Source organism: Strigops habroptila, chromosome 3, assembly GCF_004027225.2.
Source record: "Strigops habroptila isolate Jane chromosome 3, bStrHab1.2.pri, whole genome shotgun sequence".
In the NCBI taxonomy this organism is placed as follows: domain Eukaryota; kingdom Metazoa; phylum Chordata; class Aves; order Psittaciformes; family Psittacidae; genus Strigops; species Strigops habroptila.
This window is the reverse complement of record NC_044279.2, coordinates 63538582-63564991: the sequence shown is the minus strand read 5'-3', so window position 1 is coordinate 63564991 and position 26410 is coordinate 63538582. Positions and strand designations below refer to the sequence as shown.

At 38.5% G+C, this 26410-nt stretch overlaps 2 protein-coding genes across 9 annotated transcripts in view; one reads left to right on the top strand and one right to left on the bottom strand.

The window, feature by feature from the left end:
• Window positions 1-3261, top strand: part of PTPRO (protein tyrosine phosphatase receptor type O) — a 156012-nt gene extending 152751 nt beyond the window's left edge. For all 4 annotated transcript variants that reach the window (XM_030478719.1, XM_030478717.1, XM_030478720.1 and 1 more), the window contains one exon: window positions 401-3261. The gene's annotated coding sequence lies outside the window, so the exon portion shown is untranslated. The remainder of the gene's footprint in view (window positions 1-400) is intronic.
• A 3353-nt stretch (window positions 3262-6614) lies between these two features.
• The window catches only part of EPS8 (epidermal growth factor receptor pathway substrate 8), a 142457-nt gene continuing 122661 nt past the window's right edge, over window positions 6615-26410 (bottom strand). For all 5 annotated transcript variants that reach the window (XM_030478724.1, XM_030478726.1, XM_030478723.1 and 2 more), the window contains exons 17-22: window positions 24541-24652; window positions 23476-23619; window positions 16950-17187; window positions 13258-13438; window positions 12685-12814; window positions 6615-8044 (exon numbers count right to left, since the gene is read on the bottom strand). In XM_030478724.1, the coding sequence (XP_030334584.1) occupies window positions 7931-8044; window positions 12685-12814; window positions 13258-13438; window positions 16950-17187; window positions 23476-23619; window positions 24541-24652 (919 nt within the window). In that variant the 3' untranslated portion in view covers window positions 6615-7930. The remainder of the gene's footprint in view (window positions 8045-12684; window positions 12815-13257; window positions 13439-16949; window positions 17188-23475; window positions 23620-24540; window positions 24653-26410) is intronic.

Sequence of the window (26410 nt, the reverse complement as noted above, 5' to 3'; positions counted from 1 at the left end):
GGGTCTGACCTACTAAGAGGTTGGGGGTAGGGGCAAGCTGTGAGGATGTACATCACCGCTGTTTAAGCTAATGAGTTTTAGTTCATTAGGTGGCAGTAATAACACAGCCATAACCTTAATATTTGCTTTTGGGTGAAGCAGGAAGCTACAGACTTTCAGCACAAAGTGGCTTCTCAGACAGCTGGTCGAGAGCTGGGCTGTGGGCACCAACACCAGCAGTCTCCACTGTGTGCTCATAAAAAGAACCCTGATTTGCCTTACTTTTCCTGATGTTCAGGTAGTTTACTGTCTAATCTGAGTCCCAGAGTCCAGCCTGTATGGAGGGCTGGCAAAAATATATACCAAGAACTGTATTGATTTCCTTTCTTATTTCTAAAGCATTCTGTTTGTTTGGTTCCAGGTGAGACCATGAAGCACACCCATCTTCCCTTGCTTCTGATTATTTTTCTGATGATGGTTTGAACAGCCAGTTATTCTGCCACAAGAGATCACTGCTTTGCAGTACACGGACAAAGAAAGAAACTTTTACCTTTCTGAAGCACTGGGGAGACAAAGCCTTAACGAGCCTGCGGTGTCTTTCAAACTGTTTCATTTCTGGACATTTTTTTAAAATACTGGACCAAATTCAACTAAACAACATGAAAGAAAAGACACTTTATGTGCATAAAATAGATTGCTCCAGATGTTGGGTTTTTGTTTGGTACTTAGTTTTTTTTTCTGTGCAGGTTGGGCTTAAGGTTAAAGTAAGTGCAATATTTTTTTAATGGTTGACTGAAGAGCTTTCTTCATGTGTCACTGGTCTGTGCTAATGTCCATAGGAGAGCAGGCATTGTTAGTATCTAATAATACCTCATTAGTGAATAGTGAGGCATGAACATACATGAAGAAATCTGGAGATTGTGAAGAGAAAAGGGGCTGGGAGGGTAGGGGGAGTTGCTGGGTACATAGATTTGACTGTTTCCTACAGCACTGATGTACATGGGCCTTGGAGGGAGCACAAGACCCAAGGAATGGACTGATGAGCAGAAATCCAAACCACGAAGCCTGAAGCTGATGCAGGCAGCCAATGGTTTCTGAGCTGGGATGGTTTCAGTTCTTGATTGTGCTAGTACTAAGCAGAGGGACCACTCTTTTTGCCAACCTTTTCAGTAATGCCACTGATCAGGCTCTTGTTTTACTGAATATAATTGAAGGGCAGCTGAGTTTCAAGCTGGGATATCTTAAACTCCATTACTCTATAGGATTTAACTCTTCAAACAGTCTACGGTGCCTATACCCTTCATTTGTTTATTATTTTTAGTAAGTACTAACCCTGTGTAAAAGATGTGAAGCTGATTGAGGTGGTGGGTGGGAAGAAAAATAAAAAGTGCTTTAACAGATGTAACTATTTCTCCAAGCCAGGAATTCACTATGTTACAAAAACAAGGGTTTGGCATGTGAAGGGCTGGTTATTGCTTTATTGCTACAAGGCTGCCAAAGCATCAGTATGGATTCCTGCAGGGGCTTCAGGGTCAGGGTGGGGGGCTCTTTTCTTTTTTGCTGTCAGTTTCAGTTCTAGTCAGAATAATTAGCTCTCTATATATATATATTTTTTTTTTTGTCTTTGTATAATTCCGGTACATCATTGTGTATTGTGACATGGATGCTGTCAGAATGGATGTTGATGGCATTTTTGTAACCTGTTGCTTTGTGTCACCTCATTGGAAGTTAGCAGCAATGGTACTCAATGTAAACAAAACAAACTTGAACTGAAAGTAAACACACTGGATTGCTTACCTGTGAAGAAGTCACTATCAGCAAAACAGCAAACGCACCCGCATATGCTTTATATTCACTCATTCTGGGGTCTGCTACTGCCTGTCAGGGTTCTGGGGTGTAGTTTGGTAGCTTAGCTACTTCCAGGATCCTGATAACCTGCTTCGGATGATATTTGTATTCTTCCAAAGAGTTATTTCATTAGTAGGTAAATAGTATATTCCTTTAATATCTACTTCATCATCATATTGGTTACAATGGGAAATTTCCTTCAAACTATCCCATATATATTATGCAAAACTGCATAGTCTTAACATAATCCCCAAAATAAAACAGGTCCTTGTGAAGCGTACTGAAGAAACAGGACTCTATCTCTGGCTATTAAATGGGTATGATATGAATTGCCATCCCCTTCTCTTTCCATGCATCTATGATTTCTACAGTTTCCACTAGCCCAGTCCTGAAGCAGAGATGCTACTTCTCTAAATAATCTGCATAGAGGTAGCTGCAAAAGGGCAGAGAGCCCTGTCTTCACGGAGTGGATTGCTGACAAGAAAGGCTCTTACTTCACCAGTGAGCCTCAGCTGGAGGGCTTGCCGTTTCAGTAGGAACAGCAAAGATTTGTCTGGCCTAATTTGTACAGAAGACAGCATTATAAATGAGCACTTGGCCATTTGGACCTTGCCTCCATGCTTTTTTAAAAAACTGTATTTCAGAGTTTCATTATATGTTTACTCAGAAAATATGTTCACATCCCTATAGACAACTAACGGGGGAAAAAAACCCCACACCACCAAAAAAACAACAAAACCAAAGCAACAACAAATGTTCTTGCTTTCTCATCCACTGCCTCCTCCCTACTGCTGGCCATTGCCCACTGAGTCTACGTTTATTCTGTATCATAGTACAGTGTAAGTAGGTTTCTTTTAAACACTTCATGTGCACACAAAATATCACAATGTGAGCTGGCTGTAACAGAAGGTTGGCTGAACATGACAGGGTACAAGATTGCTGCAAAGATGCCAAAATCACATTGGTACAAATGATATTGCCTGAATAGCCTCGATCTACTAGACAGCTTTTGGATGCATGTCAAAAAATTATTCCATTTGCACAGTAACAGGTGTGTATTTTTCCTTTAATAGCTACTTAATCACAAAATCAATTACAATGAAAACTCCTTCACAAAAAATACCTTTTCCTACCCTGTATTATATGCAAAAACTGCATAACTGGGTGTGTTTGGATAGCAGTGGAAACCATCTCTCCCGGAGTACTAGACATAAGTAAAGCAATGCAATAGTCTGGGTGACACTTTGTTTTTCAGAAGACTCATGCAGAGCCTTTTAGCCTGACTTGACAAGTCATACTTTTGGTTTTACCTTGTCACTCTCCTTGAAAGCAAGTCCAAAAGAACAATGTTTTGGACTCACACTGCATGTTGATATGGTTTCCAGCATATGTCAAAATAAAATTCTCAAGTCACAACACCTGTAAAGCTGTAAAGCTGTCTGAAACTTCAGGTTTTGTAATAGTTTTTTTGAATTATGGGTTTCATGCCTATAGCTCTGCTGACATTATAGATGCTCTGTAGTGATCTGCTGCTCTTACAGCATCTACTGACCCAGATGTAAGTAAAAGCAGCTCTGCACAGTGAGTAACCATTAATCAAAATCAGGGCAGGTTTTCTCCTTGTTGACACATGCTGTGCATGCTGCCATGGAAGGAACAAACAAGTAAACCTAAGGAAATGTTTCAGAAGAGCTAAGGAGTTTTTAGAGCCAGGTGTGAAAAATGTTGTCTTTCCTAGCATGGCCTGTGCAGTGAGCCCTGACATGCTTGGGTCTTCAGAACTGTTTCTTTCCATCTTCACGCAAGGATGAAGAATAGGTTGGGAAGCCTTACTTGTGCTCTACTTCATTTTACATGGGCTTTTCCTGTGCCTAAAGAAGACAAAATGCCCCTTGTCAAATATTCCACAACATAATCTTAAGCACCAAAATGGCCCTACCCTCCATTCATTCATTAACCACCCAATCACACCACCTCCCTCCCACTTCTGACTTTTTAAAGGGCTTGTCTGAAAACAGTAGTTTCATTCAGGCAGGCAAAAGCTGTTGCTTTCAGCCATTTGTCATGAGAGGATAACATTTGGCACTGTTGACATGGATGGGGGGCGGGTTGAGCTTTGCTGCTGCTGTGACAGGCAGCAGTGATGGCTAGGAAGCATATAGAAGTCTATTTTCCTTCATCTCCTGTTTTAATCTACAACTATTATCAAAAACTAGAAGCACAGCTGGTACTGGATGCTGAGAAAGTAGTAAAAGGCCAAAGCTACACCCTACGCATGTAACTACAGAGAAATTGAAAAAAGATACTGAAGAGCCAAAATCAGTTAAATAGGCACTTACTTGCAAATATTTAACATAACTGCAGTAAAAATTCAACCTGTTCGTAAAATATTTAAACACAGAACCCAATGCACACTTACAAATTACCTTATGTTTGTAATTTCCATACATAACACTGTTGCTTGTATGCGAAGGTGGGAGGCTGAGCACAGAAATAATCCCTCAAATACTCTCGATGTATCAGACTTGATACTTGGGGCCGTTTGTTTTGTGTTTTAGACACTGCACAGACTTCACAGTTGAAAAAAACATCATATAAAAAATGGGCTCCTATGAACTAGTAGCTTGGCCAGAAACATGGGTTCCCATTCATAATCATGTTTCCCTTATGCACGAGGTGCAGCCCTGGAAAATAAAACTGCTGAGTGAACATAATACTGCTAAGAATCCCACTCTCCACCCTCTTAAAAAGGCAGACTCATTCACAGCAAAATAGTAAAGTAGTTCCTATATTACCAAACACAACTTTTCCACATCTAATAAAGCACCTTTTTTTTTTGACATTTAAAAACCTGCTTTGTTTCCTTTTCAATGACACTTTTCATGTATCACAGCTTTCTAATATATTCATGTAAAGAAAAAAAATCCTCACTGCTCAAATCCTAAAGAAAATATTTTGAATGAAACACTGCATCTTACTGCTTTCATTTAAGACACTGAAAATTTTGAAGAAAACATTTGTTTTCACTTGAGGAACCCCAAATGAGATCTCCTTTTTTGATTTCTACTAATTGTCAACAAGCTGAAAATTCAGAAGCCACGCAGCAAAGGGGTAAAGCTCTCTGCAGTGCTTTAAACCATCGAGGAATTCCAGCATAAAGGGAAATAGCTGCATTAATGCCATTCAGACTTCACCAACTGTAACACAGAAATCATGAAGTCTAGTTCAGCAAAGTTAAAGGGTAAAATACGGCTTGAGTTGTACTTAGCAGTTAATTTAAAAAACTATGAAAGACCACGGAAACAAACCAACCAATGCACCTCCAAACCCTGCAGATTATTCTGCTTATCCCTTAAGGCCTTTCATCTTTTCCTCCCTAGTAACTCCAAAGGTGCCTCTGAGCACGACCATGTTCAAACGTGTATAGAAAGAGCCAGACAACAGCTATAGAGAAACCCAGTTCCAAAAAAACAATTGTGAAGCCATCCTTTTTCTCTCAGAGATGAAACATGGATGCTTCCTCCAAGACCTCCACATGCCAAACTCCGCAGAGTTTGAAGAGCATCAGAGCTGATGCCTCCTGGACAAAAGCAAACCATATGCTGAATGCTAGAATAAGCTTGCAGAGAATATGAATATTGGCTACATATTTTGGTAATTAACGTTGGTATAGAGGTGTAGGTAACCACCGCAATGGTTTTTACGGAATCAGCATTCAACCTGTTGGAGCGAGACCAGAGGAGGGCCACGAGATGATCAGAGGGCTGGAGCACCTCTCCTATGACAACAGGCTGAGAGAGTTGGGCTTGTTCAGCCTGGAGAAGAGAAAGCTATGAGGAGACCTTATAGCAGCCTTCCAGTACCTAAAGGAGGCCTTATAGGAAAGTTGCAGAGGGTTTTTTTCACAAGGGCCGGTAGTGACAGGACGGGGGGGAATGGCTTTAAACTTAAAGAGGGTAGATTTAGATTAGCTATTAGAAATAAACTCTTTACTGTGAGGGTGGTGAGACAGTGGAACAGGTTGCCCAGAGAAGTAGTGGCTGTCCATCCCTGGCAGTGTTCAAGGCCAGCTTGGACAGGGCTTTGAGCAACCTGGTCCCTGCCACAGCAGAGGGTTGGAACTAGATGGTATTTAAGGTCCCTTCCAACCCAAACCATTCTATGATTGTATGATTTTCCATGAGAAAAGACAGTGACTCTAATTTTTAAATACGAAGTTTTAGAGACCTTTTAAAAAGCTTCCTACTCCTGTACTTACAAGTAATGAAGCATCTATGTAAGAGTAGTTTCAGATCTTCATTTTCTTAGTCATTCACCCTCCAGTGTAGAGGACTGCTGTACATGAAACACTCTTCAGGTGAGGTATGGATGCTTACTAGAGAGGGTAAGGAATAGGAAGTTTCACATGTGAATCAGAGAATACATCAAGCCTTTGGAAGTCTAGGTTTGACCTTTAACTATAGGACAGGCAGTGAGGCAACCAACCTTCTCTCCTAAAGCTATGTATATAAGGATGAATGGATGCAGTTACTCAGGTGTGCTGGTTCAAATGAGAGAAAGCAACTGAGAATCACCATTCCTTTCACTGGGTATGACAAGATTCCATTTCTTAGGGATTGCTATGGCAGTTGGAATCTTCAGTTTGGATTTTTCACTTCTTGACCCATTTCTGGATGACAGGTGTAGAACCTACGCACTTTTCACAGGCATAAAGAATATATATTAAATGTAAAAATATACATAGACACATAACCAACACTCAGAAGTAGCATTTGTAGGGACAATTTCAATAAATGGCACTAAACACCTTTATTAAGATTTTAATTTTTCTTTTATGAAAAATGAATAGGATTCTTCTTTCCCTTGTACACAGAGGAAGAGCAAACTAATGGCAAAAATCAAGAACACCTTCTTATTTCAATACTATCTTTGTAACCACAAAGATACAACTATTTAACAGACAAGAAATACTATTTATTGCAGACTTTAAGCTGATTCATGTGAAAAAGGCACTATGAAACTTAATCAAACTAGATGATTAAATTTGTCTAAATTAAGTGATATTATATATTATATATAATACATATATTATATATAAAATCACATGACCTCGTGAAATAACAGAATATTTTGTGACAAAAATCATTGGATCTTCAAAAAATCATATTTGCTGGAAGGAATGTTTCCTTTTCTTCCCCTTTTGCCTCCAGGAATCCACTTTTCAAAAAGATTACATTTATAAAGGAACAATAGCTTTTTACATAAGGAAAACCTGATATCTGGGATCAACACACAGAGAAGTCTAGATTATACACTGCTCTTTTGATGGGTTAAGTTACAGACAAAAAAAAAATTAAAGTATATTAAAAAAAAGTATTGTGAATTGTTTCATGGCTACCTACAGCAGATCTTATCACCTCTTTGAGCTGACTTGAGTTACTGTTTTCTAGTTATTCCTTCATGTGCAGTACTACAGTTCATCACAGGTGAAGTATTGATAAAATCAAGGTACACAGTATTATTTTGCTATAAACAGCATCATTAGTAACAAAACATCCTGGGAGTGATGCAAGAAAGATTCAGTCTATGTTGGGCTGCTGTTCATTCTCTAAACACTTCCTCTCTGATTACTGGCATCAACGGCTTAAGTAAACATCCTGCAGCCAAATGCATGACAAGAAAGACTGAGCCAAAAAGACATAATTGCACATTACAGCAAGAGATGGGATTCAGAATCTTATTATTACTGAAGGGTTAAAATGCTTTTTAGTTGCTGGCTCAACTTCTCTCACGTGAATCACAAAGATATCTTTCAGTTTGTCTGTCACATAATTCCATCAAGACAAGGCTCATTTTGGGGTGTGAATGAGTCAAGTGCCAGTATTTTCACCTGTCAGGAACCTCTACTGAATTTCTCACCTGTTCATTTTTAACAACGAGAAGCCAGCAGCAGGGAATTCTGTGGAGACTACTGTAAATTTTCTTTATGGTGGCTAGTTATGTTTACATAATATAGTAAGACACTCGCCTTCACTGCTTCCTAAAGCAAAGCTGGATGATACAATGCTATGGACAATGGAATTAAGGAAAAGAGAAAACACATTTAGTGGCTGCTTCCTTCATCAAAGGACTCCACACCTGAATCTGTGGCAGCTGCACTGATTTTTTCTTGTCGTCTTCTCATTATTTCTTGCAGTTCTGAACTACCACTGTTTGCCTATAAACAAATAAAAAAAGAGTTTATTTGTGGTTTTGACATGTGATGAAGTTCCTCTGCCAACATTTTGCCGTTTGAACAATTTAACTCACCTTGCAGCTCCAGAACTGAAAATGTGCCAAGAATCTGATTAAATAACATTTGGAATAGGAAAGTATTCACACTATCCTTAAATATGGATCTGCAAAAAAACCTATTAAAAGTGTCAGCTTGCCTTTCAGCACTACTGAGCATCTTTAATTCTCATACAAGCCCCTGGAAGTTTTGGATATTTATGGGGTGAAATACGGTTTCAGTAAAAGCAGGGTTAAAACTCAGCAAGTTTTTAGGATTCCACCATTGAGTACTTAAAAATCAGGTTAATCATATTTGGCAGTTAAAGCACATAAACCCTTGGGGGTTTAGATTTATGTAAACACAGAATTCATGCATGCACATGGATTTGCATAGCCAAGGCCCAAGTAAGGATCCAATCTTTGTATCTCACAAGACACAATACACCTTCATGCATTTGCTGTTCAGAGATACAGGTTTCAAACTTAGAGCACAGTAATAAGTATTGAATCATATTACTATATTAGCAACAGTGAAGTACTGTGAGGACAAAGCTTTTTTTCACCTTTTCAGGTGAAAAACATGTCTGCTGACCAAGTTGCAAACATATTGCTTTGACAATGTAAATGAAGTTATTAGCAAGGTGAGGGTACATATCCACTAGAGCAGAACTTTCCAAAGTGTGCATGACTTTGAATAAAACTAGAGGATTATAAAGCAAGAGCCGTATCTGCTAGTGTATTATTTGGCTACGACATGATCTTCCAAGCCTCAAAACTAGCTTCCAAAATAGCCTCTGAATAAGGAAGCAGGATTGTTAAGGGGAAAATCCTTCAACTGATCTGAACTCTGAAAATGTATCCAATTATATACAATTTAATTTAGATTTATCTCATTATATCCATTACAATGCATTATCTGATGCCACTACCTGGCAGACAGGTTAGGTGTCTACAGGAGGGAGGCTACAATGCTTCTCCTAGGCAAATTACCATTGCTCTCTTCTCCCAGAGTGGAAGGGCAAAGCAAGGGGCCTATAATTTACTCTCTGACGGTGAGAGAGCAGTTTTATTTATCTTAGTTCATCTTGTCCTTGGCCATTTGGTTTCAGATACAGAGGAAGTGCAGCGGTCACCCATTACTGAAGTCATGCATAAAAAACATCAGCAGATACCCAACAGCGTGCTTTATCAGATGTCATGTAGAAATATTTTTCTGAAAAGGACTGAGCTGCTGGGCTGAAACAGTTTACCCTCCTGATAACATCAATAACAACGTGACTGATGAGCTTGAAACACTGCTCAACAGACCCAACTGCAATATATCACATGGCACGGCATGACAGGCACATCCTACCCAGAGGAGGGGTACAGCATCACTAAGTAGCCTATTGTTGTTCTTAGCAATACAATTTTTGGAACAGACTGCTAGACCTCGGCCCCAGCGATTTTCCCAGCTTAGCCTCTAACCAGATCATGACTCCATCATTCAACCCCACTTCTGTGTCTGGGTTGTTCCTTTTACCAAGGTGTCAGAGAGAATAAGCTATTCTTCCAGGCAATTTGATACTATTAGACAGAAACTATTACCAGTTCTAAAGCAATGTGTGCCCATACTTCCCACTGATGGAGGGGTAAGACAATGAGAATGTGGACCTGAAGTGCTCCCTTCTGGAGATGACAAAGGTGGTGTTCAGGATACTGCGTCTCTATGCTTACCTTCTGTGGCACTTTTCAACACCAGAGCTTGAAACCCTCAACAAAAGTTAAGGAAATGGACACATAAAACCCCATAATCATGGACGCTGTTAATATTTTCACTTGAAAAAATGAAAAAGTAAATCCATATATATGACCAGCCAAGCTGCTGTAATGTACTGTCCTTGGCATACAAGGTGAACTCCAACTCTCTGGAGCAGCCCCAGAAAACAGGTCCAAGAGGGGTACTTTGATCAGTACAGCGTGGTGCATCCCACCTCCTCCTGAGACACTGCTGTTTGCCACCACCATTTCTTCTGGCAGAAAGGAGGTGTTTGGCCCTGGCTGTGTCCAGCTCTCTGTCAAGTTGACACACCAGCCTTGCGCACAGTTATCTTTCTGCTTTTACTTAGTCAGGCCCAAGAAAGCTGTTAAGCCCTGAACACCTTCCTTGCATTTGCAGTCTGTTACTGGTCATGTTTATACAGGGGCCACAAAACTCCATAAGGAGTCTTGCTTCCTTGTATGTTTTAAACTCTGGTGTGATTCAGGGTTAAATGGAATTACCATGAAAAAAAAGTAAAACCATTCAAAGTGTACTATTCTTTTTTTTTTTTCCTTATAAGGGTACAATTACTAAATTCCAACAATAAGTGGAATTCCATTACAAAATACTGACTTCATCTGCCTGAGGTAGAAGAACACTAGAAAGAAAATTGCAGATGCATAAACGTGAAGGTCTGGTTGTCCGTATTTGGGAACACAGCCCCAGACCTGAGAGGCAGGCCTTTCACTGGCTTGCAGAAGTGGTATGAAACCAGAAACACTTGTGGAAGATCCCAAGTAGAAATAACAAATAAGGATGAGGCATGGAGTTCTGTAATACTAGAGAGTATGGGGGTTTGCTCTGTCTCTGGCTATTATTGCTATTTGTACTTAATACCCAGGACACTTACTGCAATATGACACCACCATAAAGGATGCCAGAGCACTTCATGAAAATTTATCACTGATTAATCATGTAGGACAATTATGGTGGTCAAACCCATAACCCAGCAACAGCTTGTAAAAACCATTCAACTGTAAAATAGGCCTGACACTGGTACAAGTATGTGTGTGCTTAAATGGTTCTATAATTGGCAGCAATTTGAGTTTCAGCGGTAAGAACATAGCCCTGTTTGGAACACAGAAGCTCATCTTTGCTTGGTCACATGTAGACATTTTGGCTGCAATACTCATTCCTATAGCTTTTCTTAAACAAGGACAGCCTTCTTAAGCCCTGCAGCTTGAAATATTGTAGGGACAGAAAGGAAGATGCAACTTAATGTTTTGAGTAACTCGGCAAACAACAGGTTAAAGCAAACCAGGAATTGCATAAATTCTGAAATTCATCAGTTAAACCTCAAATAACTGAGAAAGAAATAAATATTTCAATTACGTTTTCACTAACAAAATCCAGTTACTTTGTTAAACTCTCAGTACCTGTTTGTTAACACTTGTAGAGCATTTATTAGACAAATTTTGACTGCTCAGTTTCCTGCAGAGCAAGACCTAACGAAGGCAAGTAGAATAACAGCATGGACTAAAAAAGAAAGGAGACTTCTGCAATCCAGTGCATCCGTGCTTTTCAAACCAACTTCCACCACAAAGGCACTTCCTTCTCAGTATACAGAAGCCTTACAAAACTGAAATAAGACAGCTGACATTCCAGAAAAGTTAAAAAATACACATATATCTTCACTAAGAAATGATGGATTGCTCTGGACTGCAGTAACATGTATTCCTAAGAATGAAAGCGAAATATTTCTCCCTTCCTCTCACAGGAAAACAGAGCTTGAGGAAGAGAATAAAGCAATTTTACCAGTGTTAGAAAGCAATGTTCTCTGATCCATACTGATCAGGTAAACTGTAAAATACGCATCATCTTAAACTTGTCTTTAAAAATGTATCTGGTAGTTAAAGCTTCAGACAGACAGTCCCCAGCTCCATGAGGAGATAGAAACATACATTACACTTCTTCAAGATTTTATTTTAAACAGGATGTGAAGAATATAGCTTCTCATTTGGGTTAGCCTCACCTCTAGACAATAGAGTCCATTTCTCCACTTGCCACAGCAAGTTTAAAAAAAAAAAAAAAAAGATAAAAACACGTAGATGCACCTGCAGTTGTTCTGGTTTAAAATTAGCAAGCATTCTCCCTAACACAACTTTGTATACAAGCTTACAAGGTGTTTAAGGAACGATACTACTACAATTAAAGCAAACTGCCACAGAGCAATGAATAGAGAGATACAAGGCTTTCATCCTTAGCTCAGTAATTCTGCTAGCAGTGTCGAATGTGTTTTCCCGCACTAAGGAACCCACCAATACAGATGCCCCTCCACTGACCTGAAAGGCCTTAAAATTCAACAGTGAGCTCATGCTACCACTTTCTTACACCTAATAAAACAAATCTCCTCTAAAAATACAAAGCAAAACTAACTCATTACCACCAAAAGTACTACGATTACCTGTTTGTCCAAGTCCGGGCAGAGTGAGAAGCAAGAAAAAGGGCATTTTACACTCTCCTATTGTTTTCCCCAAAGCTCTTTTTGGCTCATTTTGTCTTCTTACAGCCCGATTACAGTGCACAATGTCTTAAACTTGAGTATTACCATGCACTTTTTCTAATGCTTTGTGGACCTCTTTACAGGCGAGAGACCCCACCTGATGTTTTGATGGCTGAATAATGTTTCAACGTATTAATACCTCATAACTCAAATACAAATAATGCTTATCGATGTGATGGGAACTGAGGAAAAAACAGCTGTCTCACAGAAAGAATTATTTACTTCTGTAGGTTCAAAAGTGGTGACCCAGCATCAGGTTAGTAAGAAGGGTTATACATACCTCTAAGGCAGATTTCTGTACCGTAATTTGGCTGTAGACTCGAGACCCTTCTGGGCAAACAGTCCTCAGTTCCTCTTTATTGAGGGAGAAAAGCTGAGCACCCGTCAGCACACCAAGGCTGTTGACAGTCCTGAGGTCACACCAAGGGAACAAAACAGAAAAAACCAAAAATACTCTAGTCAAGGAAGAGTAGTAGATTGTCTTCTACCCGCGTTATCAGGTAGGGATACTAAATCAAGACAAATCTTTATGCAACAGGACTCATTAAGTCAATTCAGTATCCGTTATAAAAAGTACCTTTTGGTGGAGGCTAATATATAGGTTTTTTCCCCTAAATACATCTGTATGTCTATAGATCTATAACAACATTGATATACAGTGTGATACATACATATATATGCATATATACAGAAATATATATATACACAATGTAAAAAGAAATTCTTTTTTCCAAGGGTGCAGCTGAGATGTCTTCAGAAGTCTGCTTCATCTTAAAAAGTGGGCAGACCACATCCTAATTACTGACAGGAAAATAATTTTGAGAAGTTTTCTTACAATTTCCCTCAAACTTACACTGGGTTGAATCCCTTGGACTGCAACCATGCTTTCACATCCTCAGGTGAAGAGTCGTAAGTGATGTTAACTACTGGAATGTTTGGTCGTGGCACGTGGAACTTCCTCTGGGCAGCACTCCGGCCGATGGTGAGCCGGTGAACAAGTTCATCCTGCACCTCCTCCATCTGTGATTTCCTGCCTAGAAAAAGAGATATGCCCCAGAGGAGTTATTCTCAAGGTTGCTTTATCAAAGACAGGTCATTTCTTTTACTTCACTTTGAATTTTGAACTTTATTTTCCTTCAAGGATTCATTCACTAGATCTCATTAAATTATTCTGCTAGAGAAGATTTTAATATTCCCACTACTCTCTTTGCAAAACAAAACAAATGCAAAAAAACCCACAAACCCCCAAATTCAACTGAGACCATAGAAAGAGGAGATGAGCTTAATGCTGCAGAGGCATAGATCAGTCTGACAGCACACAAGCTGTAGAAGAAAATGGGCACAGAGGGTTACTCAATTGTCATAGTCTGTGATTCTTCAAATAGAATTATGTTGTTATAAAAATGGAAACAAAAAAGATAAGAATATAAGACTGCTTACACTGTGGTTAGGCAGCACTTTCTACAAGAATTTTAGTTTTTAGTGCATTTTTAGTGCAAATCAACGTAGCAAAAAAAATTTCTTGCTGTTGACACATATCACCTTACATCTAATAAGCTATTATAGGTATCGAACTTTTGAAGGGGTTTTAAGAAATCTGAATGCACTCCAAGCCTGGAGTGACTGGTTAGCTGAAACTATGTCACATTTCACATCAAAAAAGAAAAAAAAAAAGAGAGAACAAAAAAATTAGTTGCTCTCACCAGACACACAAGAATCGGGCAAAAGCTTTGCTGTTTTTTTTATTTAAAAAAACTGCACAAACTCGCTATCTCACAGAACCTATTTGTCTGAAGAACTTAGTTCAGTTGCTCGTCACTAGCAGGCAACAAACTGAAATGCTTTTCATGCATTTCAACAAAATCAATTACAACAAAAGTGAAATTTTTTAACATGCGTATAAAAGCTTCTATGGATAATTTCACAAAAATAGGTAGAATCCAAAAGGGTGTAAATATCTTCTGGGGAATAGAGAAGATACTAATTTAGCACAGTTGAACTTTTCATGCAGTACCTCTGAAATAACTAAAAATTCTTTTGACACATAACTTTAAATTGCCATAAAAATTCTCACGGTTTTCTTAGCAAGATATTTTTAATCATCTTTATTCAATCTTTTCACTTTAATACACACACAGTAACTACAGCACCTGCTCTAATGCACTCGGATTTCAAAAGCTATTCCTTTTCTCCCATTAAACTGATAGCAACAGAAGAAAATGACCATAACTCCAATATGAAAAAACTGCAAGTCAGCAAAAATGTTTCTTTCTCTACTTTTCTTTTCAATCGCCCTAAAAGCTCTGCAAGGACCAACATCTCTAGCCAGTTAGACAAATAAAAACCAGCTTTACATGGGCTTTTAGGATATTTTTTTTTTTATCACAACAAAAAAAAAAAGAAAAATCCTTGGTTTAGCCATTTTCTTCTTTCTTTTACAAAATAGCCCCAGCTTGAAAGCAGAAAAAGTATCTCTAGTAAAATATTTGAAGCATTCGGGCCCTATTGTGTTGGGTTATTTCCCCCCAGAGTGTGAATCAGAAGCCAAAATGACATGTGCTCAGTGATACGTGAGGGTCTGAGGCGGGATATAGAAGTAAAGCCTTTAGGCAATGTTATCAAAGCATGTACCAGTTTCTTTTCCAAAACAGGAAGAGAGCAAGAAAATTGCTATCTTCCTTCTATTTACACAGATTTTGAAAGACTTACGTTTTATCTAGACTAAGACTGTATCAAAAGATAAATATTTACCTGTCAGATAACAGATTCTTTCTGTTGTTAGAGCATTATCATAAACAAACAAGGTATCCTCAGTGTGAAGGTACTACATCGCGTGTTCTCTGCAGGGTTCAGGTAGGTACTTAGTCTACGGGCAGGGTTGCCCATTACCATAGCAGAGGCAGCTATTTTGTGAGGACTGTGAGGTACCTAAAGCCTATTAACTGGGCTCCCAGTAGGGCACAGGAGCTCTCGTGCATGGCCTAGGGCCTCAGCAGAGGTTGAGAGGGCGAGACATGTCTTGTAACCACTTAGGCTACAGCAATCCTTCACACCTCGCACTCTGTACCTGAAGCCAGGATGGTCTTCACATTTTCCATCAGTAATGGATAGAGAAGGCCATCACAGATACAAGGGAACACCTGCTACAGCATGCAAAGTCTTTCTTACATGGAAATAAAATTATCATTTGTGTGTGTGAGAGACAGAGAGAAACTCACCCTCATTTTCTACATCTTCTATAAATAAAAACAGAAACTCAAGCAGTTAAGCAACAAACTGTCCAAAACAGGACAAAGCCAGAAGCTGGCCCTACTGTTTCCTTGGGAAGCAGGAGTGAAGCCTGTTCCTCCTGCCAGGCTGCTCTCCATTTATAATTTCCAGCCAGCCAGTCTGTTAGGCAAAAGGACTAAAAAGGTCCTAGAGCCTTCCTGAGTTCAGAGCTTAGGTGAGAGCTTGTCTACCACCAGGCAACGTCAAAGCAGGCTCCACTGACTGAGTGTGGTTATCCAAGCAGGCATGCTTCCCATCCACTTGGGACAAGGGGAGAAAAGAAGCCCTTCTGCAGAAAGGATTCTGCTTGGTGCCAGTGTTTACCTCAGATGGGTGTGGAATTTTCTGATAAGGCAGGAGGCAGAGGATGGGAAAAGCTGTCAACTCTTGAACTTCAAAAAGCTCACTGTTTTAACAGCTATTAATTTAAAAGCTATAAGGAAATGCTTGCCTACAAGTTCCAGTTATTTTTAAGCTGAGCAATCACACTGCTTGAAGTGCATTTAGTACAGAAAGTACTGAGTAAAGAAGTTCTCCCAACCTAACTTGCTTTTCAGTCAATATAGAGTAGAAGCCTCAGCATCAGTTAGACTTTATACTTACAAGACAGCCTTAATCAGAACTTTTCATGACTGCCACACACTGTTGGATGCAGGTTGTCATGCTTGTCCACCTAAAGGGCTACAGAGTACGTAGCCACAACAAGGACACAAAAGTTTGCTTAATGGCCTGCCAATCACTGTTGCATTAACCAAGATAAGGGAACCTGATTATGAGACGAGCCTTCAACAACACTAATACTACATGGTTCCTATGCATCAGCCAGACTTGTAAGTCTTCTTGCAAGCCTTCGATACATGTTTCAGAATGGTGCAAATGCCCTAGAAATACAGATGACCATGGACAGAAGTGTTAAAACCAGCCTAACTGATTTTAAATGCAATTTAGATTGTAATGTGGCAGTGAGTTCAGGTGGAACACATACATTGGCCAGAATATCAGCATGGGCATTTACAGTGTGGAAAACCACAGTCATTCATAAAAGGATAGGACTTAGGACTAGTACAAGTGCAGAAGTGTTTTGCCCCTATCTACCACTGTGATTAGCAAGGGTCAGAACACATACATAGAAAACGTGTATTTTAAACATAGGGTTAAAGGTAAATATTTCAAAAACATTCATCTGAAACACGAGGTTTTAAGGAATTTAAGGATTAAGCAAAACACAGAGGAGTGGAAGAAACATTTTTTTCCTTGCTTCCTAGACAAACTTACGATCCACAGGAACTTGCTTCTGCCTCTGGGTGTCTCGTGCAACACTACCACCACTGTCGCTAGAGGTGCTGCTTTGGCGACTGATGGTTGCTGGCGCTTTGGGCATGGGAACTGGTATAGGTGCTGGTGCACTAGGAGGGAGGGGGACAGCCACAGGGACAGGAGCAGGTGTTGGAGGTGGCGAAGGAGTAGCAGGAGCTGGGTCAGGTTGTTTTGCAATATAGTCTGTCCTTTGTTTCTGAAAAGATGCAGAGAGACTCAGTTCAACAACAGAACTTGGACATCAGACAAACAGGTTTCTGTAGAAAACGCTTGGATGCTTTGCACCAACTGATTTCATTTATTACACAAAGACATCTCACTTGCCAGATATAGTTCAAAAATTCGCCAAAAATTGATTTGGCATTAATTTCCTTCTCCTTGGGGCACAAAATTTACAAGCAATGACATCATGTGAAATATGTTTCTTTCCTTCAAACGAATGAGTCCTATGAATTAAATTGTTTCTAAATCCCAAACTTCTATGCCCTGGCACTTTTTAACGACTTCCAAAATTTTTGAATTGTTGGACTTTATCAGTGTAAAAAATGTATATTTTAGAGATGTTATGTAAAAAATAGTGAAAAATGAACATAGCCAGCCACACCTAAGCCTGACTAATGGTTTAACTTACAAACATCACTGGGTTGGGCTAACACATTGTTTCTTGAACTGCATGCACCATTTAAAAGATTCCTGCTCCTCCTACCCATGCAGTTGCGACTTTTTAGCTACTTGTGTGATCGCTACATGCCATCTCAATGTAATAATCTAATTAAAAAACTCTGATCCCCAAGCTCCACAACTCTTGGAATAGGACCGTTGTTTCTTTTCCCCCACTTCACACAATGTTCTAACAACATGCAAGTTAGCTTGCTGCTATTAACTAGGTAGCAGGTGCCTCAAAAATAATTTTGGGGAATAATTTATTTTGTCTTTCTTTGCCTTTAGAATGGCACCAGTTTCAGGAAGACATGTATTTTTCCAAAGCAATCCCAATGACAGACAAGCCCAGAAACTCATAAGCTACCTATGCTACTCTTCTTTCAAACGGTTCAAACTGTAGATCTCACTGTTTTAACAGTGCTCCCTCTCCACAGTTTTGGATTAACACAGCTTGAAAGTTTAATATTAAAGTTTGTTTGCTTAACAGGAATGCCTCATTTCTTAGTTATGAGAAGTCTGCTTACTTTAGTATGAAAATAGATGAGTACATTCCCCAAATTCATTGCTCCTTCCTGAAATACCTTTCCCAATTTCCTTGGAGGCAGAGGGTTTATGGCAGCTCAATTCCGGAAATATTTGTAGGAGTCGTATGTTAGACACTGAGCAGCAAATCACTACCCCGACAACAAACTTTCATTAAATGTCAGCGACTGCCCTTACACAGGATTCCCCAGCTCAGTAAGTCTAATTGACGGACAAGGCATTTTGTAGTCAATGTGAACTGGGACCATTACAGCTAAGCTATGCTGAGTTACACCAGCAGAAAGCTTATCCCATCAGCTTCTATGGCCAGTCAATTAAGCCTAGGAAAAAAGTCTTTTGCTTCCCTTAGATAATTTTCATGTAAACTGAAGCAAACGTATAGCCTTACAATACATTCTCCATTAAACCTTTGGGTTTTTTTTTTTTTCCTTAGCATTTAGTATTCAAAGGCGTTCATGTCAATTATTTTGTGTCCACTTTGTGCAGCGCATTGTGAGGAGATTTTTAAAAAACTCAAAATTGGGTTGATTTCACTTTTCTGTGCTCTAGTACTTCAATGTTACAACAATAAATATATTTTTTACATGTCAAATGCAAGGAAAAGTGAAAAGCATAACATAAAAGAGAAGAAGCAAAATAACGTATATATAAGAAACCTGTCCTTTGGTGGCATACAGTAAATAACCATAATTTATGATATATAGATGTACTATGGTATATCCAAAATCTTGCTAATGAATTTTAAAATTTCACAGATATTACAATGTTCTAATGATACTCAGATAATTTTTTTATCTTGTTCACAGATTCCAAATGCTAGACTGCTATCCTCACAACGCACCTTCATGTGTGCTCTGACTTTAAACACCATGCAAGAAAAAAGCAGAGCTTTTTTTTATGGTAGAGAGGATTCATTACAAACCAAAGCCTCAACTGCACATCACCACAATCATCATCCAGAAAAAGTGATAGCAAAACACTACATGTAGCTCTCAATGGATGCTACTGATACAGTTTCAAAAACATGTTGTACTGCAATCACAAGCCTCATCAAAAGGACTTGCTGGAGTGAAAATAAAAATTAAGCTGGAAGCATCACTCAGATTCTAAATTTACAGATGAAACTACATTGAAATACACTTCACATTTTGTTGAACAATGCCCAAAAGCCAATTATACATTTAAATCACATTTCATTTCTTTTTATAACACTTCTTTTTTTAACTCCAGATCTTTTGAGGACATTCATCCCATCACTTCCATTTGTTGCTACAAACAAAACAAGCATGCACTATGGGATCTGGTAACTACACAGTCCAAAAGAGTAATTTTTGAGGTTCAGTATCAGAAGACTAATTTTGTTACCTCTGAAAGCTCTCCCAGCAATTGCTGTGAGGAAAATGGAGTAAATCACATCAAATAGTACTGTTAGATAGGTAAAAAGTAACTTACACGACTCATGAAATTTCATGCACATTAGCAATTTAAAACAAAGAAACATCGGTGCTAATGATTACCTCTTCTTACTCACTAAGCAACTCATGTAATGAGTTATTCTAATTTTCTTCTTTTGAATAATGAACACAGTGTTGGCTACAAAACACACATATGTGAAACCATATAAGCTCTTTGCAAAGACAGAAACTTGGAAAGATGTTTAATAAAAAACAAAACCCAAACAAAAAACTAACAATGGATTGAAGAGTGTAAGGTAAATGTAGAGAACACTTGCAGCTGTAGAACAAGAAGGATTAAGTCATACCAGGTATTAAAAAAGGAACTTACTCATTTTAGCTTAAGAAATATTGGCTGGCTTAGAAAATGAGGTAAAGGTTGCTGTTGACAGACACGTACTCACTAATTTGCTGACAGCCATAAGAAAAACAAACTCTGGATTTTGTTTATCCTTCTTCATATTTTTTTCTTTTAAGAAAAAACTTGCAGTCCTCAACTCATGTAAATTGGAACAAATCCTTTAAATGACTTGGAACACCAATGATACACACTCATTAAAAATCTGCATATATCAGAAAAGCTCTGGAAAAAGCTTATTTTTTGCCAGAAAATCTTTGGGTTTAGAGGAAAGTCCCAAAGCTCTTTTTCAACATACTGCATCTTCTCAAAAATCAAGCTTCAGTATGATTTGATCAATTTTGAATGTAAGCAAAATAGTGAGTTTGAGTAAAAGTGCTAACAGTATCAACGCTAATTCTTGATCATTGTAAAAAAACTGGGAACAATACATTTTCAAATACATTTTGGCATGAAAAGAAGGGAAAATGTGTATTCAAACTATGGTAAATACAGACTTTGCATTAAAGAGGTGCTGGATACAACCATAACTAGCATTTGTGCTGGGAAATGCTCTCATTAAATTAACACAGACACAGAGCTTCCTGTTTAACTCTCTTCCCAAACTCTTTAACACCACATTCCTGTTTGCACAGTGCCAGGAGTTCACCGAGAGGGCTGCAGAGCATTCAGCCTCAGTTTTGTCAACAGCATTGTGGTTTGGATGTTTGCTTGAGACTCATTTCAAGACAGAAGAGAGAAACCGACTACTTGTCTTCACCCAAAAGGGACAATAAGGTACACAAGACTGGAAGAGCAAATTTCAAGTGAGGCCTTTTGCCAGAGTTTCCTTTCGTGGGCACAGCTATTTTGCAGAATTAAACAGCTGCCTCCTAAAATCCCATTACAAGTCACCTAACTAGCTCTTTGCAGGGTATAATGAACGTATTTTTTAATTGGATCTGCAAACCCACCTTGCTAAAATCTTGCCAGAAAGCAAGAAGTACATTAGGATAGAAGAAGGAGAAATTTAGATGGAATTTACTTAATCAAACTGATATTATGTAGGACTAGCCCCATTTCTTGGGGAAAAAAAAAAAAAAAAAATTATGGGCAAACTGGAGACTTTTAATTTCTATCATTAGTCAGATCCTTTTTATTACTCTTTAGTATGTTTTTGTATAATAAGTGGCATCCCATAATTTGGGATTGGATCAATGTTGAATTGGACAGGAAACGTTTTTTAAAGCCATCAAATAATCTTGGCAATTTTAAAGAGCATTCAATGTGAAACGAGATAAAAGAGATACTGGCTCTTGGTCAAAAAATATGACAACTCTTTGGCCACTGCAAAATGAACACCTGGCAACTGCATCTCTTCATTATCAAATACTTCATGATCTGCAGGAAAGATACCAGTTGCCAAAAGATGAGTATGACTCTGTCGTGGTTTAAGCTAAGAAGGAGAAAAATAACTGTCACAGCTGAACCCAAGACAGACACTATGACACTAACTTGGAGCACAAATGGTGTGCTTCAGGGGAAACAACTTACCACAGAGATATTTTAAGTGATCTACTAAACAAGAGACTTGAAAGAAAGCTTTTGATGGTAGACTGCCATCTAAGAATTGCAAAGGACGCTGTTATGAAAATAAATAGGGTTATGCAAACAGATCCCAAGTGAACCGTGTACCTATTACAGGCAAAGAGACAAATGAGCATGCTCAGGAGTGTTAAAATTATAAAAATCACCATAAAGTTAAGAACAACATTACCGACATGTCTTGGTAAAGACTCCATTCATCCTGTGTAATTCACTACACTTCTAAATAATTTCACCGTATTTCAAGCTTACATTTGAATATGATAAAGCTATAAGGAACAACCTGCCAGAGGGCAAAGAAATGAAATTATCTTAAATGTTGTTCTCTGACCCTAATTGTCATACTTCTGTGGAGAAAGCTCTGTGAAAATGATTATTTTATTATTTCCCATGTCATATCATTATTTCAAACAGAAACTTCAAAACCTGCAGTACATTCAAAGAACAGTGTAACCTCTACTCAAAATTGTACTCAGTCTGCTAAGAATTTTTTGGCAAAACCACACAAAATGACATGCACCCAAAGAAAAAAAGTCAAATCTTTAAATCAGGATTTGAAAAGCACTCTGTAAAATGAAGCATGCACATAGACAAGCAAAAAACACAATCAATTTTGAAAGAGTTCATGGGTTATAGGCAAACAATTAGGCACAGGAGAAACTCAGAAAGGTCTGATTCAAGCCTAGCAAGCTCAAGACAGGTCTACCAAATTATTGTGCCAGAAATAGCATAGGATCCATTTCTCAAGAGATTTTCCATGGCAAAACTGGAAACGATGAAAGAGCTTCAGCTGTCACGATGGCTGTGCACACAGAATACGGCACAGCAGCACCTTCAACTGGGACTTTCAGAAGAGTTTGCAGCAGAGACAGTTGATAGCAACAGTATGGCATTTCTCCTTTTTCAGCCATCAGCTGAAGTGTGTAGGCACAAGGAACGAATATTAAATTAAATTTAACTTCAAGTTTTAACATAAGTTTGATTTGTATTTGGACTGAAAAAGTCTGATTCAGAGGCAGGCCTGGAATTTCTGCTTAATCCAAACTTGTTTGCCTAACCTTTCAAAATCATTAGAAATAAAAGGGAAGAAAATACAAGCTCTTATTTTATGAGCCTCCAGCCCATTTAAATGGTGTCTAAAAATACACATTACAACTTTACCCTGTATATCCTTACTCAGGTGGACAACTGCACTGATGTAAGACTTATTTATTTTTTATATGCTTTACACACTAATTCTGTTCAACATATAAAAGAAACAACAATAACAAAAAAATCTTAATTCCACACCACAGCATGAAAGAAAGAAAAACAAAACTAGGGCAGAAGAATAGAGTGCTATTGATGCACAGGCACAGTAATTGAAAGATATCTGTTTTGTGAATTCAAAAGCGAAGATGCCTATTTTTATGACTCCAAAATTACAATAATTAAATAAATTCAAGACTAAGATAGAGACACACAAAGTCAGAAACTAAAAAGAAAAGATAGCGTTCACTCTCCTAGGAGAAACAAAGATGACCCTACCTTAAATAATTCAAACTCCTTCTTTGGCATCAACAGCTATCAATCCACAAAGCATATTTGCAATTAAAATAAAAGCATACACAGCCATTAGGATTGAAATTACCACCTCTACGCAAATAAGCAGAAAAAACCCCCAAGCTTAAAGGGAAACATTTTGCTGTCACTCTACCAATTTTATCTCATATTAGACTCTATGCTATACAGAAATCAGTGTCAGCCTGTACAAAAAATACAAATCTTTTGACGTATCAGTGGAACATGCATACGTTTTAGCCTTGCTGTGAATCTCTTCCTCCTCCACATGCACACATGCACACTACAAAAGAAAATTTTGTTCTCAAGGAGCAGACGGTACCTGGATGGTGCGGGTATATGCAGGCTCTGACCATCCTAGACCACCTTCTTGGTTTCTCAGAGGGTCCAAAATGTTGTTTGGCACAAAGCCTGTGCTGCCACTTTTATTCTGAACCTTCCACCACTGCTTTCTGTCATCCAGAATCTGAAATAATTTGGTAAATCAATTACATATTTTTTCTGGCTTTTCTCCTGTCAGTACTTAGACTGTGCATCATTTAAAAATTAAACCATAACTTTGCCAAGTTCTGTGATTGCCAACAGATTTTATACAGGTGTCCCTAAGAAACCCCTGTAAGGTTCCTTAATGATCACCATCATTAATTCTACATGGTCACACTGCAGTTTTCAAAATGTGACTCTCAAGAAAGGATATGGAAGAAAAGTGTGAACTCAGACGTGCTAGACAAGACAGTGGAATGAAAATCTGCTTCTGCAGAGAGGCTGGCATCTCTACAACCTATAAGCTGCCGACAAAAGGAATAAGTAACTACTAATAACCCAAGGAAAAGTGCACCATTGTAGGAAAGCACAAATTTGGAGAGAGAGTACTTCTGAGTAAACAGGGAGCTGGAGCAGGATGGCCAGAACTCCAAAATGTGACTACCTGCTGTGCAGTCCCTCGTGCAACATTTCATCTCTTTTTGTTGCTCCCTCCCGTCCAAATGTTTCTAGCTTTAACAGTACCAACTCTTCTAGAAAAGGACAGTATTTCACTGCCCTGTGAGTATACAGATAGTGTTTGCCAGAGCCAGCTATTTAAATACTATGAAATGAGGCTTTTAAAAGCAATACCAGAGAAGATGGAAAAAACACACAAACATATTTCTAACATGGATCTCTACAGCACAAAAATTCACTAGTCAGTGCAAAATCTCTGTTTATCTTGTCTACAATGCAAAACAAATGAATTGAACTTTCCACATTAAGGGAAATAAATCAAACATTGAAGTAATCACTAGGAACAGCCACACTGTCCACCGGAAATGTACCCTCAGCTTTGGGTAGTGCCTGAAATTGTTTTCTCACTAAGTGGGTTGGGGTAGAGGCGGGGAAAAGAAATTACCTCTACAATCTCTTCTTTCATGACAGAAAGCTCACTGTTATTTCGTGCCATGAATTCGTACTTGCATTTGGCATATTTCTTAGTCTGTGCTTTACTGTGTGCTTCATAGTTTCTGCAAAGCAAAAACCAGACTTGTTCAGTGAGTTATTCAAGCAACTAAAAACACTGACAAAATGCCCTCTTCCAAAAGCCTGCAAAACAATTAAACAATCCTCTCCCTGCCCCCCCCCCCAATGATGCTGCTGTACAACTACCTATTTTTAACACACTGATTTAAATGCCAAAAAAAAAAAAGAGGAAAAAAAAAAAAGAAACAAAAAGAGGCCATTCAGCTACATGGACCTCAAGAACTGGCAGTCTTTACCGGATCACTGTTTGCAAGATGTATGATAGCAACTTAGATTAGCAGGTACTATTGTTTTAAAATAAACATGTATGCTATATTTAGTCTGTCTTCCTACAGTAGGTTAAACAATCATTTTCCATATAAAGAAATTACTATACTTAGTACATAGTTGAAATCTTGTGCTTTGTATGAAACTGTATTTCTGGTGTTCAGCATACTGTTTCAAATCCATAATAGATTAATACATTTTTGCCATCAACACCAACGGAATTAAACTCTCAAAAATGCTCACCGACAGTGAGCCAATTTTCTTAATTGATAAGATTCCATCAACTTTAACAGTATCAAGTTACTGTATTAATTAAAAATGAGAAATAACTTCTTGGCAGTTATAAACAGGGCTCATTGTAGAACAAGGTATACCACAGTGTAACTCTATGTCTTTCCGTTTCCATGACGAAAGACCTGTTGAGAATGCCTTTGGCTAAGAAGCTACTAGTTTCTTTGATGCAGTACCTCTTCGAGTCGAGAAGCCCCCAGCCCCCTCAAAACAGGTACAAAAGAAACAGTAACATTATTCATTTTTTGCAAATTACACCCAACAACCTAAATACATACCAGGTAATAAATTTTTTAAAAAAAATAATAAATCCAAACAGAGAATGAAAACATGAAGTGTTCAATGGCTTGAAATGCTGCGCACAACTTCACGCTACAGATATAACAAGTATCACAGGTATCACAAATGCAGATAGTTGCTCATGTTGGTGCTGTGTAACTGTGGGTCCCAGGCATGCCTGAGTAATCCAGTAGTTATCTAGCTACTGCATGGCTGTGGAGAACTGTCTCACTTGACTTGAAGAGCAGAATAAAAGAGGAGTCATATTTAGATTGAAAGATGATTTTGAAAGAAAGACAAAACACTACAAGTGTTTAAGGAGAGAGTGAAAAACACGGGATGGACCCCAGTCTACAGCTGTTATGAGGCTGAAAGATGTGTGTGTAATCCCATTTTTTTTCCACAACCCACTCAAAACTAAAATAATTTGGAACTCCTTTCTTACTATCTCAGATATATGACTAATGTACCTCTGAAAGTACTTTTACTTTTAAGCTGCCTTTCCAAACTCATTTCACTAACTGTGTCTTAATACTTTGCCCACACCTAACTATGCTGATCCCTTCAAAAACACGTCATGAAGAATTTTTAAAAATGCTTATGTTTCAGCTTGATTCCACTCTGTTGCAATCAACAGCAACATCCCCAGAACATGGGCTAGGAAACGTCTGTGTGCTTCTGAAGAGACCATAATTCTTTAAGCCCAGCTTTATAAGCCAAATAGTTTACTTGGGGCACAAATATTCTCAACACTTCTCTCCATCCTTCCACCACTGTGTTTTCTTATTGCCTATCAGATATACCATACCCATAGCCCTGCTCTCCAGTGCAGGCTGCTCAACAGCCTCGTGGATTGCACAGACTTTCCGAGTCCTTTTCTTCAAATGATAGTGCAAAACCAAACT